At 32.7% G+C, this 14,441-nt stretch overlaps 1 protein-coding gene across 1 annotated transcript; it reads left to right on the top strand.

The window, feature by feature from the left end:
- The first annotated feature begins 244 nt into the window (after positions 1-244).
- On the top strand, positions 245-5,251 carry LOC140881140 (protein BCCIP homolog). The gene is made up of 10 exons (XM_073286211.1): positions 245-1,822; positions 2,544-2,762; positions 2,855-2,904; positions 3,028-3,252; positions 3,760-3,969; positions 4,072-4,137; positions 4,237-4,326; positions 4,408-4,464; positions 4,643-4,763; positions 4,838-5,251. The coding sequence occupies exons 2-9, from the start codon at positions 2,603-2,605 to the stop codon at positions 4,739-4,741; spliced, it is 957 nt and encodes a 318-aa protein (XP_073142312.1). The 5' UTR covers positions 245-1,822; positions 2,544-2,602; the 3' UTR covers positions 4,742-4,763; positions 4,838-5,251.
- The last annotated feature ends 9,190 nt before the right edge of the window (positions 5,252-14,441 follow it).

Here is a 14,441-nt window from a genome sequence, read left to right as displayed (position 1 = left end):
GCTTATTTTGATTTATTTTTTGTTTATAAAATATATAAATTATAATATATGATATTTTAATTATATATATAATGTTTAGATTTTAAACTTTATTAAATATATCTATTATTATATTATATTATATTATATTATGATTTTATTTTATATAATATTGCAATATTTGGTTCCGAATCTTCGGATCGTCCAATTAAATTAGTCCAACCCGTTAAACCAATTTGTTAAACTTCCATTGTTGGTTCACTCATGATACACTAGCACTAATGCTAGCACCGCAGTCTCTCTCTCTCACGTATACACCTCTTCTTTAGACCCAAAGCAGATATTGTAGAAAAATTAGGGCAAAATTAGTTTCACCGGTGATTATCGGCGCTCCGGGGCACCTTTTTCTTCCTAATATGAAATTTCTATCGGCCATTAAAGTTCCATTAATGAAACGACGGGAATGATACTGATATTGCGGAACATAAATTTGGAAGAATCACTTGTTATTGTTTTTTTTTCTCGGTTAGCTGTTGTCTTGTAAATTATTGATTGATTAAATATTTCTTAGATTGATTGATCTGCGTGTGAATTGTCCATTGGTTTGTGCAGATTGGCGTCTGTGTATATGAGTTTTGTCTGTTCGATACATCATATTGTTTTACTGATTTTTGGTAGTTCAATCTCCTTTTTCTGAGCTTGAATTTGTTTTCGGCTTTAGTCTCTAGAAATTTCAACTTTCTGTAACTTTTTGTAATCGAATTGAGCTCTCTCGAATTCTGAAGGCCAAAACTTTTGCTGAGATGTATTTAGTACGCTAGTAAAAGGTTGAAGGATAAACATTGGAAATATAAAGTTAAAATTTTCATTGCATCTCATATCCCCATCAAATCAATCTTTGATGGGTTGAAATTTTTGTTTTTGTTGGTTTGTTTTTGTAAATTTTGATTTTAATATAGATTTGTTTGCTTGATGCATTGTGTTAGAGTAATAAGCTCTGCATTCCATGTTTACAATATATTTGGTTCAATGTTTTTGAATGTGTTCTCTAGTCCCTGGTATTCATTATTTTGTATTCTTGATTTGGTTCGTTAAATCCGTGCAAATTTTTTATGTAGCACATTTGTATTTGACGCAATTGTAATTCAATAAATTAACTAAAAACCAATTTATTTTCTACTTTGATATACATATAATATTGTTTTGATGTTTGATTAATATTGATTTGCTTATAAAACCTGGGCATCTAGGTTCTTGAAACAGTAGTATTCTTTAATAGGTTTTGGATGAATATTATTTAGCCAGTTAAGGTCAGGCATAAACGTATCATGATATAAATTTCTCTGTTTTGAGTATTTTTTTTAAAAAAATGCTTTTAAATATATTACACAATAATATGTACAACTGGATGATCAGAGCCTATGTAGCATGGGTACTCCAAAAAAAAATTTTTGGAGTATCGGGTACAGGTACGACTCGCGGATACGCGTGTCGAATACCTCAAAACCCGTGTCGTTGACCTTTTCCAAGTTTGACCAGTTGGGTACGGCTTGGGTACGTTTTCTGGATACGTTTGGGCTAAATTTCAAAAAATTAAAAGTTTTAAGGGTTCAATTGAAAAGTTAAAAATGTATGAGGACTAATTAATAAATATATTAATATGAATTGGGCTTAAAAGCCCTCCTTGGACCTTGAACTTGGGCTTAAGTCACGATTATTTCTTCGGTTCGTCAGTTCTCCACTTCTCCTTCTCTGCTTCTCATCGTCTATCATCACCAACACCACTCCTTGGACCTTGAACTTTTCTCGCCGCCGGACGCTGCACACAGCCCTCCAGATTCCGGTAAGTTTTTTATTTCTTTTTTTCTTAAATCATTGTTTGATTTGTTTCTGTTCAGACTTTTATTTTGCTTTTGGGAATTCAATTTGTGTTTTCTTAATTATTGTTTTATATTTGTTGACTACTTGTTAATTGTCATGCTAAAATCAAAATACAATTTTTACAGCAGACAAGTCATGACAGTAGCATTAGGAATGCTATGTAGGATGTTGGAAACTATGCTTATCGATATATTTATGTTATTTTCAGGCTAATTCAGTAATTTGCAATGGAAAATATTAAAAATGAGGTGGACAAGAAGATGTTGATGATTATTCTTCTTCTTTAGGATTTTTAACTTTTAATACTGAATTTATATAGATATATATAATATTATATTTTTTTTAATCATAGCTGTATTCGTGTCTTATATTTTCAAATTATCGTACCCGTATCATATCCGATCCGATACCCGTACCCGTATCCATGCAGCATAGATCAGAGCCTATTTGAATTTTGAACATTGGTTTAGCTGAAAAAAGTGAGTGGTATATTAACTTCAAAGTTTGCAGTATTGGTTTATTGTAGTGTCATGTACCTTGAATTACTTTTGAATGTGTCCCTTTGAGGCGCAAGTACATTGATTTTATAACCGCCTTTTCCTAATATGAATGTTGATGTCATAAATTTTGTATTTACGTCATCTGTCTGCTGTTATTAATCTGTCTGCTGTTATTCTTTCTAGGTGAAACATCGTAGCTTCTCACTTCCTCCTAGCCCCATATAATCCAGGTTGTTATCACAATGCCTCGTAAACCATTGAGGTGTAACCAATCATTAAGACATCGACCACTCAGCTTTTCTCCATTTGCTCGTTCAATGGCTATGATTGCATGCGCTAAGAAGGCCAAGAACAAGAGTCAAGAAATCAAGTTAAGAAATAAAGACATACAAAGTGCTTATAGTATGTTTTTCCCATAATTTTTTTAGCTGTTTCAACTGCTATTGCTTATTCATTATCTTGTCAGCCTTTATGAAACCAACATCTGTTCCTAGGTAATGGTAAGGTTGAGCTGGCAGACGGTTCCGAGGATGAAGAATTTCAGGTTTGCATATATTTTCACATTCATATTACCATTGATCCCTTTTGTGTATAGCAAATGCTTTAGTTAAAAGTGCCTTTGAGTCTTGCGTAATCAATAAATTTATAATTTTATTTGTGTTGGAAGGGAGTTGTGCAAGCAGATTTTGTCTTCTTTGATCCAAAACCTGGTGACTTCCATGGAATTAAGGTCCTCCTGCAAACATACCTTGACCATAAACAGTGGGATCTTAGTGGTTTTGTCGACTTAGTCTTGGGACAACCAACAGTTGGAACTGTTGTCAAGATAGAGAATGATGAAGACGATGGAGTATATTCTGTTTTGACGGTTCTTAATTTAGAAAGATACAAGGCAAGCTACCTGAGCTTTTCGATATTCAACTCCTTGCCTTTTATAGTTCTTCTCTTGTCTCTTTAAGAATTTTTGCGGCTGCACATCTGCTTCTGTTGATGTGATGGATTATGTCACAGATGGTCAATTTAAAAACAGAAACAATTGGCTTAAAAGTGCCATAGTAATTAAAGTCTACCCGAGTCTGCTTTTTCTTGAACGATAAAAAATAAAAAAGCATAAGCAATGGTGCATTTGGATAGAATAGTGAAATAACTTTGATTTTTTTTCAAAGAGAAGTTGAATCAAAAGAAAAAAGAATCTTAGTTTCTGGTAGCATCTTTTCAAACCTTAAAGCTCACTCAAGCACCATTATTCTAACAAAAGCATTAAAAAATAACATTTTCTTTCAAGTGAGCTTCATCCACCTAGCTTATAATAGCCATGCTAAGAGTACATTGCTGATGCTCCTTCATTTATCAACTTTAGTTTAACACTTATATTTGCAATCTATTTGGTTCAATGCAGAATAACAAATGTATGACTGAGTTCAAGGATTATCTTCTTGATGTTTGCCAAGGAAAGGACATGGTAGCTAACCTCAAATATTTATTTGGAGAGCATGTACAGAGTGTTGGTATTATCGTTTCACAGCGTGTCGTTAACCTTCCGTCTCAGTTGTTGCCTCCACTTTATGATGCTCTCTTTGATGAAATAGAATGGGCAACAGAAGACGAGGTTAGTTGATTTGATATTATGATGGTTAAACTCAATTGAACTATTCTGTGTGTTGGCATTCTGCAATTTAACACTTATCTTTTATTATTTTGCGTGTTCAAGCCCACACAGGAACTTCGGAAGTCATTCCGCTTCAAAATGTACATAATTATAAGTAAAATATACAAGGTATATTATAGGCGGAGTTTAATGAATAATCATTATCGGATTGCAATTGTTGTAAACCAGCAATAATGATTCTTGTTTTACTTGTGCAAATGCCAATAGCACAAGAATGCAGATCAGAATAAAGGGAAAGATAAAAATGGAGATGAAGCCGTGATATACATTAAACCTGAAGATGAAATTTTGCTCGAGGTACTGGAGTTTTAATTTGTCTGCAATTGCCTCTTACTCATCGATAGCTGTCACCTGACCTTTCGGAGAAATCTTCTGCAGCTTAGCTCATGGTCCTTTTGTTTTCCCTTGCATGCTCAGCAGGTCACCACAAGTGAGGTAAGTACCAGTATTGGTTTTTGACATCGTTTTAATTAAGTCATGGACTTCAAATTATTGCAGATTAAGCATATTCTGTCCAACTGATTAATTAATTCCCCTATTTGAGAGTTTTTAAATATTTCACTTCAAACTTTTTCCTCGTGACAGTTCTTTATAAAGTCTCATGTCAGTGCAGCTTAGAAACTATAGATTGATGGGTTTAGTCATGGTTGTTGATGCCAATAAAGTCAGTATATTCAGAAAAAAGCTGCACGCATTGATAGATGAACAGTAATACCACGAATCCTTCCAAGCAGGTTAGCAATTTTCTTGTCATTTGATTTCAGTTTCACCTAGAAGCTGTCCATTTGAGCTCACCTTGATCTTTCAGGATCAAGAATTCCAATCTGCCAACTTGTCATTGTCTCTGATCAGAGCTGCCAGATTCAGGGTTCTGTTTTATCTCCTCATTGATAAAAGATAAAATCTTCCTGGAATAGCTGAAAATTGAAACCTGAAGGTCATTTAGTGCGAACCATTTCTCTCCATTCGATACTCCAAAGTGCCGGCTGATTGATATCATACATTGGCTTTTAGGCAGAAATTTTGGTGCCTACTTACCATGGTTTTTTGTTAGGCATAATATTAGCTTTATTACCCTTAATTTCAGCACTTTGTAGGGATGTTCATCATACATAATTATTCATTGAAACGGCAAGTTCAATGATTCCTTTAGCAATGTCTATCGTGTTTGTGGAATTTAATGTCATCAATTAATTGTATGGTTTATGTTTGTGGAATTTCATGTCTTGTGCATTTATTTTTGGTGCATGTATTTGTTATATTTTGTGACTTTTGGAGTTTTGGTATTACCTATATTTGCACCAGATGTTGCTTTCTCTCCCTTTGCGTTTTTTTTCCTGTTTTCGCTCTTCTTATTTTTGTCATTCATCTGTTGTTTGTATCGTGTGCGGCAGAAGGCCAGGTGTGTTCGTTGGTTCGGGTTTCAGGAGGGTTGTCATTTGGCCTCTTTCTATGATATTTGCTTAATCATGTATCTTTGCTCGCCCTTTTCCTCCATTGTCCTCTCTTTGTTTCATAGGGGTGTTGTTTGGAATGAGCCTCTGTGCGGTGTTGTTGTGTCCCCTGTCGACCATGATGTCTGCCAGCATGTCGTTTTCATCATCTATCCTCCCTCTCTGTTTTGGATTCGGTTATATTATTGTTTTGGATTAACTATATGAATCTTCGCTTGATGTGTTTCTTCTGTGTTGTTTCTGGGCCGGAGAGTGGCTTCTGTTTTGTTTTGTGTGGCCTGCATGCCTACTTTTGAGTTCATTACTTGGTCCATTAGACCATTGCTTGTGCTATTTCTGGTGTTGTATTCTCATGCTTCCTTATTGGGTGCAGCTCTTTTAGTTTTCCCATCCCAATATTTTTGTTATTGCATTCGTAAAATTGTTTTTCTTTTGAATGTCCTCCAAGGTGTTGCAAATACAAGGATTAAGATACTGTGAGATACGATCATTTATGCTCGACGAGCACTATAGACGAGTGATCCGTGTCCAACACATTGGCAGGAGAATGGCATTATAGTGTCATGTAAACTGCATGCCTACTCGTGAGTTCTTTCCTTGGTCTATTACTGTGCTATTTCTTCTGTTGTCATCCCAAAACTTTTGTTCACCGCATTAAGAAATTAGGTTTCGGTTTTTATGCTTTTCCCGAAGTAATGCCATCACAGGGATTGAGATACAATTTCAATATTGAATTGTAATCATTTATGCAAATTACTTTTCACTACATTAATTACGACGATTACATACCATTAACTTGTGTTTCGTACATTGGATTGACCTGTGTTTTTTATGTTGGAAGAGTGTGATCTCTCCAATGTTATATATTGATGGTCTGATTCGCAGGTCTAGATTTAAATGCATTAGTAAAAGATCTTACACAATCGGTTTATAGCTTCCTGTATTTCGTATCTTCAGCGATTGCATTCATTTGTGCGTTATGGTTATCCCATTTATTTCAAAATGATATTATATCATATGTTTTCTGCCAATTTACATGTTTTTCAAAATGAGTTTAGTAAAAAAAATTGTCAGATTATACTATTCTGTGGCGTTTTTCGTTACATTTTTCATCAAAATAATTATTTCTTTTAGAGGTCCAAAAAATTTAAAGTAAAGACTACTTGGATTAATGATCTTGAATGTGATAAGAATATCATGAACTTTTTTTTTGTTGAAGCTCTCTTAAATGTTTTAGATCAAAGTTGTGCAATCTTATAATTGTTCAACATTGAATAATAAATTTAATACCCAGTCGACATTATTACAATTTTCCCGTATTGTAGAATTAAACTGATAAAGACTGTTTTATAAATCCATGAGATTGTGACGAAACATGTCTTAAGTCTACAACTTTTAACATTGTACCTTCATGATTATGTGTTTAGATTTTTCATATATAGTGAGGGACATAGATAAAGCTAATACAAATAGCAACTCATGGGCTTCGTTAGGCGATCTCCAAAAACACCATTTTGGCGCAGCAAACCATCTCCAATGGGGCACCAAAATAGCGTGCCACCAATGCCCCCTGCGCCAAATTTGGCGCAGGCCCATTTACTTTTTTTAAAAAAATTCTTTTATTATTTTTTAATTATTATAATTAATGTTTAAATAATAATATAATATTTATTTTATAATTAAATATTCACAATAAAAATTTAATTATGAATTGTAAATTAAATTTATAAATAAATGTGTAATTATTTATTTTTTAATATTAATTATAAATAATTAATTATTAGTTTGATTTAATTATTATAAATAATATAATACTTTAAAACAAATGTAAATAATTAATTCAACAATACAATTTTAACTCATAAATATTTCAACACATAATTCAAAATACAAGGAATATTATGAGAATATTTTTTTTGGGTGCAAGATTTGGTGCAAAATGAGTTGGAGATGAAAAGTTGAATTTGGTGCGAAACTTACAATAAAATAGTGCAAAAGTTGCACCAAAATTGTGTTTGCGGTTGTAGATGGCCTAAAACGCGTTGTGACTCGAAAATCGGAATGGGGCAACTTTGAAAGATCGAAAACAGAAACAGCTTAGTTTGTGTATTTTGCAATATTTCAAGGAGTAAACACTACCTTTCATGTAGGGGTGGCAAAAATTCCCGAAATCCCGACCCTTTCCGAATCCCATCCATTTTTCTTTCCGAAAAAATCCCTACCCGATATTTTTTTCGACCCAATTTTTTGGGATTTTTCCCATCCCGATTAATATCGGAAGAGGGATCGGGAATAAAACTTTACCCCGACGGGATTCCCGACCCGTCCGAAATAATATTATAATATATTTTATTAATAGATTAAGCTAAATATTATTATGTTTCAACCCATATAACAATTAATTGTGGACTTAATTCGCATAATTGTTTATTGTTGAAACGATCAAATGATATTTTATTTTTGTGTATTATTTAAAATATTAAATTAATAATTTAATTAATTCATATTTATAATTATCTAATTAGATGATGGCTTGCTAGATGCCTGAAGGAACAAAATTAACTTTGATTACTGGCATTCCCTTTTATTTTGGCTTCAATTTTTTTTTTGAGATCTTTAATGTCCCCACTACTCGGCTTTCTCTTCTTATATTTTTTGCAATTTTTTCTTCACTTTGGAGCATTTGAGTGGGAGAAACTCGAATATGATACTCAAGGGGTGCTTTTGATATTTGTGATATACTAAGGAGTTGTTTGAGATTCTTCATAGATTTTTTTTTTTAAAAAAAAAGATATTTTCGGGATTACCCTCTCCCTATCCGACGGGATTTCGAATGTTCGGGATCCCAAAGATTCGGGTCCCGAAACTTTTCAGGTGCGAGATCGGGAGAAAAAAATCCCAATTTTTATCGGTATGGGAATCGGATAAGGGAGTTACGAGACGGGTCCCGACCCAATCCCACCCCTAATTTCATGGTCGGAGGGTCCAGGGGAATTGGCTTCCCTCAATTTTTTATATAAGTATTTATTATTATAATACTTTTATTACTCATTTAATAATAAAACTAAAAAAACTATAAAGGTCTATATTGAAAAAAATATATATTTAACAACTTATCAAATCATCGTATAATGAATTATAATAAATTGATTGTAATGTTTTAACTTTTCTGTTCGAATTTATATATATATATATGTATATGTATATATATATATATATGTTGAGCATGTATCTTTTTATTTTTAAAATTAGGCCACCGAACTATTGAAAAATTGGACTAAATTGAATGTAATTAGTGACTATTAACAAAGCGATGAGAAATGAAGGAATGTGATGCACCAGTATCGATAAGTAAAATGCAGGTACACTACATAGATTAAATGTACCTGCGATGATCGTCTCATTCCAATTAGATATGATCATGTCTAAGTGCAAACACATGGCTCGGTACATGGGACTGACGACGAATAGATCCTTCCACTGATAGCGTGAACTGCCTCTGCTGCACTGTAGACTGGGAACCAACACCAGATGGTTGTCCTCCTCCTGCCTATGGGAAGTGATTCTTGAAATGTCCAACCTCCCCACAACGAAAACAAGCTCCAGTAGCCTTACGACATTTCTCAGTCTGTGATTCTTCCCACAATGGTTGCATTGCCCCTTCTTATGATCGAAACGATGAATACCTCCAGATCCAAAAGTAACAGTAAAAGACTTCTTAAAAGATTGAGCGCGTGACCCCAAGTTACAAGATGGCCGAGTAGAATTCAAAGCCCTACCTAGCAGCAGACTGATCTCAGTTTGTCGGCAACGGTTCACCAAACCCTCGTAAGATATCGGATCAACACAGACTGAAATCCAATCAAAAATATCTTGGTTCAAGACCTGCAAGAAATGGTCGTACTTCACCTCGGAACTGGATTAAATGTGTGAAAAATATGGTAAGAGCTCAAAGAAGTTTTGCTAGTATTCGTCCACTGTCATGTTTCCTTATTTTAACGACAGAAGATCTGGTCTGGCGAAGGGCTGGAGGAAAATACAACTTTGAAGATGTAGTACGGAAATCGGCCCAAGTAACCATACCTTGTGTCTGTAGTATTGGAGTAAAAACAGATTTTCACCATTTTCGAACACGTTCATCAAGAAGGAAATTCACCGCTTCCAGAAGTTGTTCCTCAATGGTGTCGAATACTCGAAAGCAACCCTCCATACGTTCCTACCAATCATCTGCCACTTCAGCTGATTCTCCGCCCACCAGTGGCTTAGGACCCGTCTGGAGGAACCTATGCATGTCGAAGAGACGACAGCCCTCGTAGTGATTGTGGCGACGTTCTCAACGACGATTGTGACCCTCATCATCATCTCCCCATCGACCCACACTGCCATGACTGCTCTCGTCACCTTGTCCTGCCATCTACAAAGAAAAGCGAAGTTCAAACCCTAAAGGAAGGTTGTATGTCCCAAATTATTATTGCATGCTTTGATACCATAAATGTAGCGACCCTCACCGGAATCACCTACTAATTAATATTTACGCATGCAATTAAATCTTAAATGGCAATGATCAGGTAGATTAGCGGAAAACAGAGCACAAATCTCAAATCTAAAATAACAGTCTAAAAAGATGTTTAGGGTACAACCAAATCGAATAATAATGTATCAAACCAAACCAGAAATAAAATTCACTAAGCAAGATAGTCGGGAATCTCAACGGCGTTGCTTCTTGCTTCGGGGTTCACTCCTTTCTGCATCATCCAACCTGAGGCCTGTCCTGTAGAATGGGGTGTCCAAAAAAATGAGAAAGTGAGCGCTAACTTCCAGTACAATAAATACGAGTATACAAACCTATATGTGCATGCAAAATGATGTGGACTGGGTGATTGGATCAACGAGAAACTCATGCTCAGACTGCAGGCGCCAAAATATCTAGTGTCACTCGAAAATACCCCTCTGGACTACTAGCAAAACAACCGGACATGGAATGGAAAATATCCTGGAAACATCACAGTCCTCCGTGTCCGTCGGCCATATGACTCATGATGCCCAATCGTCCACAAATAGGGCTGAGCGACCCTGCTATACTATTGCTATCTCGAAAGAGATACGACTCAACGTGATAAATGATCATGCGTCATATGAATAGTAAATATATGCATATCATGGCAGATAAAATGCAACACATAAAAATGCATACTCAGCTGGATATCTCAGTAAGTATTTACGTACCTTTATAGGTCAATTCTAGGTGAACATCCTAGTATCCAAGCCTATAATCAAATATATATCATTCACTTAAACCATTTTAAAAGTCTTAACTAAGCTAATAGATACTCCCAAACTATTTAAAGAACTCAAAGTATCACTTGTGTCCGTCGACTGTCCGTTGATGACGATGACTCCAAAAACTAGCCACAACCTCGCTAAGATCCCGGTAGCTTTTTGTTAGCGTCTGACCACGAGACGACGCCAATAAATCACTAAATATAGGCTGAGAATGAGATAGAGGAGAGGGAAATGAGCAATTAAAATGGATGCCTCGGCCCTCTATATATAGACATCGATCGGAACCACCAATCCTCATTCGGAGCTTCTGAACGCACTTCGGAACATTCGAAGTCCCTCTTCAGAACTTCCAAAATCTAGCCACCGAACACGTGTCTGTGATTGGAGAACTCGCTGTTTCCGATACTGTTTGGATCTTCCGAACACTAGTTTGGAGCTTCCGAACTTAGTCAAGTCCAATCACCAATCAAAACTTATACCCTTTCTGAATGCAAGGAGATCGGAGCTTCCAACGTGCTCGGTATATCCGATCTACAACAATGACTTCCGATCAAGTTCGGTGCTTCCGAACCGCTCTTCGGGGTTTTCAACTGTCCCAACACAAGAAACACTTGGAACCATTTTCGATTGTTCTGTATCCGATTTTTAACTCATTAAATCCAATTGATCAGGACCCCTTAAGCATGTCTTAACCTTTTAAATATGACTAGTCAGTTAATTATCTTAATCCGATATCGGGTTACTACACATGTGAAGGAATTGACCTCACACATTCTCATTACATTGAGATGGTGCTAAGAATAATGTATGTTTGTGATCTAATTCAATAGAAACTCTAGTAGATGTAATTCAATAGTATTAGACCGGATTAAAATGCATGGTTCCATATCATTTTCAAAAAACCCTTCTGATTCAACATTGATGATGGATTCAATTCAATTTTAGAACCAAATATTACACCTGTAAGGAAATCCATTCCTTTCAATACATATTTCAGATTGAACCAATTTAAATCGGACCTATTCCAGATTATCCAATCTGGTATATATCCCTAGCCGAGATAGAAAATTAGCAACAGAGTTATTTATCATCATCTTTATTAATTTTTGTCTTTTTTATATTATTAATATATTAATTAGTTTTACTATTCTCGTAAATGGCCTACATATATATATACATATATATATACATATACCTATATATATACATATATATATATATATGTAAGACCAAACATAGGGGGCTTTTTATTAAATTAATATAAAATAAACAAATATTAATTAAAATAATGCATTTTTAAAACTTTTATCAAACTAAGCTAATCCAGGATAATCTGTTCCAGATTCAACAGAGATCTGACATATCTTTGCTGTCCTGAATTCACTTTTATTATTAAAAAAAACTCAAATTAAATCAGGCAAGAAAAATCAGCTGGACCAAAAATACCCGGTCCAGCCGATTTATTTTTTTAAAAGTTAAGTAAATGAGCTGTCTTATTGGTCCAATGAGGATTGATAAGACAGCTCTCTGAATCCGGAGCAGGCTGCTCCGGATTCAGGTCACGTGGATCAATGCACATTGATTCACGGACTGCAATGTACTGATGGCTTAATTATTGACGTGAATGTCTTTCACCTTCTCATTTCATTCCCCTTGTATATTCGAACTCCTCTTGCTTCTTTTTTTTTTTTTCATTCTTCCTTCATCTTCGTTGAAGGTAACCATTTATGTTTATGTTTAATTTTTTAGTTTATTATAATAAATTTCATTTTTTTATATTTTTATTTAATTGTATATTTTGTTCTAATTGTTTTAAAATATTGACAGATTATAATTTAATTCGACAGTTGATTTTGACTTCGTACGCAGTTAACAAATAATTATTTTAATTACTTTCCTATCATTCTATTTGGTTAATTTTGATGAAATATAATATTTAAAATGCTTTAATTTATTTAAAAGTTTTTTTTACGCAATTTATGCTTAGATTACTGATGAATCGTTTACAATTAATTTATAAGTTTATGTAAATATTTTAAAAATAGAGTAGTAATTAATTTATTTTAAAATTATAGCCACACAATTTTTTGATTTTATTTTCTTTACATTACTTAGTGTGTTTTGATTGGATTGTATGATATGGGCGTGAGGTGTGTCTATTATTTTTTATTGTGTAATAACTAACTAAATCAAAAATACTTTTCACATTTTTTAAATAAAAACAATAGAATGTAAGATACATTTGTGAGTTAATAGTAAACTAAAAATACATAATTAAATCTATTTAATAAAAAAATATTATGTAAATAAAACTTCATGTATTAAAATCATTAGTAAGTATTATAGTATGTGTTATTTTTTTTATTGATAATGTGTTTTTCAAAGAGTATATTTCCAATAAAAAAAAGCCTAATTATTGTTATATCAACCTATTTACTTTTAATTAAGATCATACTAATCCACATATTATTAGTTGCTGATAAAAAAATATTACATAAATGCATAAATTTTTATAAAATATGTCGAATGAAATTTACCTAAGGAGATATATACGAATTTTTTGTTTGAATTTAAGAATAAAATATATTATAATACAATTAATAATTTTGAATTTATTATAATTATTTCGACAAAGAATTATTGTAAATAATTAAAATTTCTAAAATTAAAAAATTATAGTACACATTTAAATATTATATTAATTATTAAATTTTTACTATTTTAATTTCCTAACCCCGAAGATTAACTAAAATAATAATCGAAGTATATAAAATAATTAAATTTAATTATTATATAAATATGTATTTATTGTAATAATTAAATATTTAATGTTAAATAAAGTTAGTAACGATCACAATATTATTGTTAAATAAATAAAATATTATAATGATCAATAATATAATTAAAATATGGTGAATAATAATTACAGTAACTATAAACTTAGTCCCTTCAAAAAAACTATAAACTTATTTATATTCTAAATCAAAATTAATTATTATTGAATTTGTTTAATTTGTAATTATTTAAAATTGAAGAGTATTGATGAAAATAAAAAATTTGTCAAGATTATTTATTTATTTTGTTGCTCTCTTTTACTTCCCTACTCTCGCTGAAATTTCAAAACTCGTCTTCATTTAAAAAATTTTAAATTGAAATGAACTATAATCATATTGAAATAGATATTGAAAGGAACTATAATCTTTGTGAACGTAATTTATAATTTTATTGAAATTAATTTATAATCTTAGACAAAATTCATTAATAGGCATGAATGTGTGTATATATATTTTTTTAGTAATTCAAGTTTATAATATTGTTTTCATATATTATCAGTCAAATAAAAAATAATAAAAATGATGGATCATTATTATAACAATCTATTCACCTTTAATTAACATAATCAACAATATAATATTTGCTGCTAATGAAAAATTGCATAAATGTAAAAGATTTATCGAATATGTCATAAGTAATATTTGGATATTAAAAGTAATATAACTTATATCCAAATTTTATTAATTGCAGGACGACCGAAAATGTAGATAATGTGTTGTACTTACAAGATGGACATATTTATAATAATATCAATGCCGAGAACATGGATTCACTAATACTTCCACGTCGTTTTGATCGTTCTCTATGGGCATTGTACAATGAAGGAATTCACCATCGTGT

The sequence above is a fragment of the Henckelia pumila genome, chromosome 2 (assembly GCF_033568475.1).
Source record: "Henckelia pumila isolate YLH828 chromosome 2, ASM3356847v2, whole genome shotgun sequence".
NCBI classification, from domain to species: domain Eukaryota; kingdom Viridiplantae; phylum Streptophyta; class Magnoliopsida; order Lamiales; family Gesneriaceae; genus Henckelia; species Henckelia pumila.
Note: the sequence above shows the minus strand (reverse complement) of the source record. Positions and strands in the feature narration are given on the sequence as shown.